Genomic DNA, 2,728 nt, shown 5'->3' with positions numbered 1-2,728 from the left:
TGACACACGCGCGTGTGGATGACACACGTGTGCGAGTGAATGACACACGCGCGTGTGGATGACACACGTGTGCGAGTGAATTCTTACTCCCGTATAAACTAGTGGAATTGAAACGCATTTGGAAGCATCAAGAGTGAATCCATAAGGGCATTGGGTGACATTATATGATTGGCACGATCGTGTGTTCTCTCCGGCACAGGGATACTAACAAAGAACGCCTCAAGAGCAGTGTACTCTGCCCATATGGGTGGGGTGGAATTCTCTACCGAGTATTCGGGCTACCCAGTATTCTATTTCGGGATGGAAAATCATTAATCAAGACGTTCAGGTAAGCTTACTCTAGTATTAAATGATAGTGCGAAGTAGGCCTTTGAGAAATCGTCGAAATTCTCCACGCTAACTTCCTTAATAAAGTTCTGTAGTGACATGGTCCCATCTGGACTTGCGGATGTTTGGCAGCTTTTCCGCGCGGGTATGTAGGTCCAATTGAGAGGGCAAGGAACGGCATAATTGATTTTGCATTTCTCTACTTGCATGTTGGTGGCTAGAGTTGACAGACAGGTTGGATGGCTTGAACAGAGACAGTTAGGTGGAACGCGGATGCAGGTGAAAAGCGTGCGAAGTGTGTGATCTGGTGTGCGAAAAACCGATGGAGAGGGTGTGTTCTACAACTCGCACATACGAGATTCGTCGTCAGCTTGGGAATGGTTCATTTGGCGTGGTTTCGGAGGCAGTATGTATTGAGACGGGTGAGACTGTCGCGATCAAAAAGGTTCTTCAAGATCCACGCTACAAAAATCGAGAATTAGATGTGATGAAACAGCTGCTACATCCGAATATCGTTTCCCTTAAGGACTACTTTTATACTGAAGGTCCTAACGATACAAGTACTACAAGTGTCCAACGTTTCCTTAGCGTGGTGATGGAGTACGTCCCCGAAACGGTGTATCGCGCCCTCAAAGAATACACACGAATGCACACACACTTACCCATCCCCCTTGTGCAAATATACGGCTATCAGATGATCCGGAGTCTGGGCTACCTCCACAGTCTGGGCATCTGTCATCGCGATATCAAACCACAAAACCTTCTTGTGGATTCCAAGACCCACGTAGTCAAACTCTGCGACTTCGGCTCCGCCAAAAGACTCTATCCTGGTGAGCCCCCACCCCCCGGCTCCGTTCCTACCCGGTCCATACCCCTGACCGGGTCCATACCCATGACCAGATCCATACCCATGACCAGGTCCATACCCATGACCAGATCCATACCCATGACCAGATCCATACCCATGACCAGATCCATACCCCCGACCATGTCTTAACGGTTGAGTTTGTAGGCGAGACTTCTGTGTCCTATATTTGTAGCCGTTTTTACAGGGCTCCAGAGTTGATGTTAGGTTCTACCGAGTATACGTGTGCCATCGATACTTGGAGTACAGGCTGCGTTTTGGCCGAAATGCTCATTGGTCGTCCACTCTTTGCGGGGGACACTAGTGTTAATCAATTGGTCAAGATCATACAGGTCCTAGGAGCCCCTACACCGGAACAGACGCGAGCTATGAACCCACAATATGGCGAGTTCAGTTTCCCCAGTTTCGTTGCCAAAAGTTGGAAGAGCGTTATTCCTTCCCAAAATGGACGTATTCCTGAAGAGGTTTATGACCTACTATCCGAAATGCTCAAATACGAACCCGAAAAAAGAATCGACCCATACGCAGCCCTCGCTCACCCCTTCTTCGATGATCTCAGAAAAGAATCATTCAGACTACCCAGCGGTGCAGCCATTCCACCACTCTTCGACTTCTCCTCCCATGAACTCAAGCAGATGACAGCAGAGATCAGAATCAAGTGCTTACCCGAATGGATCCGACAGAAAGCACTCTAGTCCAACACACTGGCTCAAATACATTGACTCAAATTGACCACAAGCTGGTTGCCCTGCTTTGGATGACGACTGGTTGCCTTGACGGCTGATTCCCTCACGGTTGATGGCTGATAACAGGCTGGATAAGATTTTCGCGCGTCTGATATTCGTCCAACCGTTCAGCGCTTGTGGCCAAGCGTCTGATGAGCAGTATCTTTGATGACCAAGCGTGTCAACCTGACCAAGCGTGTCAACCTGACCAAGCGTGTCAACCTGACCAAGCGTGCCAACAATGTGTGAAGCCCGTCTTGCCAGGAATTACCTGGGTAGACATTGATCGGTCACTCGGGTCGTGCCCAGTCACCGCAAGGGGGAGCGGCCGTGCCCAGTTGCCGTCTTCTTTTCTTCGAACAATACGTCGTTCGACACGACGTGTACATGCTGTTTAGGAACTTCTAACCCGCGGGGGACCTTAGGGGGGGGTGTTAACGGGGAGGTGAACATTAACGGGGAGGTGAACACCAGACCCGTGTAAAGGGGTCTTTAAAAAAGGGATCGGGATGGAAGGCAAGCTAGCGGACGAAGAAGTCTTGCGCCACATTCCCAAGGACACCCGCAGCCGGGAATCAAACGATGAAGAGGCCCTGGCCGAGGCGCGTCATTTTGAGGAGGTTTGTCGCGCGTTGAAGTCGTACGGACGGTTTGCGGGAGAAGACATTGACCGAATGGAACGGCACTTGAGCAACCTGCACCCAGACGAGAAGGCCCTTCTGATCCAGCCGATACCTGAAAGGTATTGCAACATCAGCCCCCTTATTGCCCACTAGTGTCATCCCCCCCCAGTTGTTATCCCCCCCCAGTT

General features: G+C 50.4%; 2 protein-coding genes across 2 annotated transcripts; both read left to right on the top strand.

Annotated features, from left to right (window-relative positions):
* Window positions 1–649: 649 nt before the first annotated feature.
* GNI_121230 (protein kinase domain protein) lies at window positions 650–1,887 on the top strand (the record flags this gene model as incomplete). The annotated part of the gene is made up of 2 exons (XM_011133557.1): window positions 650–1,157; window positions 1,340–1,887. The coding sequence occupies 2 exons, from the start codon at window positions 650–652 to the stop codon at window positions 1,885–1,887; spliced, it is 1,056 nt and encodes a 351-aa protein (XP_011131859.1).
* Window positions 1,888–2,426: 539 nt separating this feature from the next.
* Window positions 2,427–2,693, top strand: GNI_121220 (hypothetical protein; the record flags this gene model as incomplete). Its single annotated transcript, XM_011133556.1, has 1 exon — window positions 2,427–2,693. One exon carries the CDS (start codon window positions 2,427–2,429, stop codon window positions 2,691–2,693), a length of 267 nt encoding a protein of 88 aa, XP_011131858.1.
* Between the last annotated feature and the right edge of the window lie 35 nt (window positions 2,694–2,728).

This window comes from Gregarina niphandrodes (genome assembly GCF_000223845.1).
Source record: "Gregarina niphandrodes unplaced genomic scaffold scaffold00029, whole genome shotgun sequence".
Taxonomy (NCBI): Eukaryota; Apicomplexa; class Conoidasida; order Eugregarinorida; family Gregarinidae; genus Gregarina; species Gregarina niphandrodes.
Note: the sequence above shows the minus strand (reverse complement) of the source record. Positions and strands in the feature narration are given on the sequence as shown.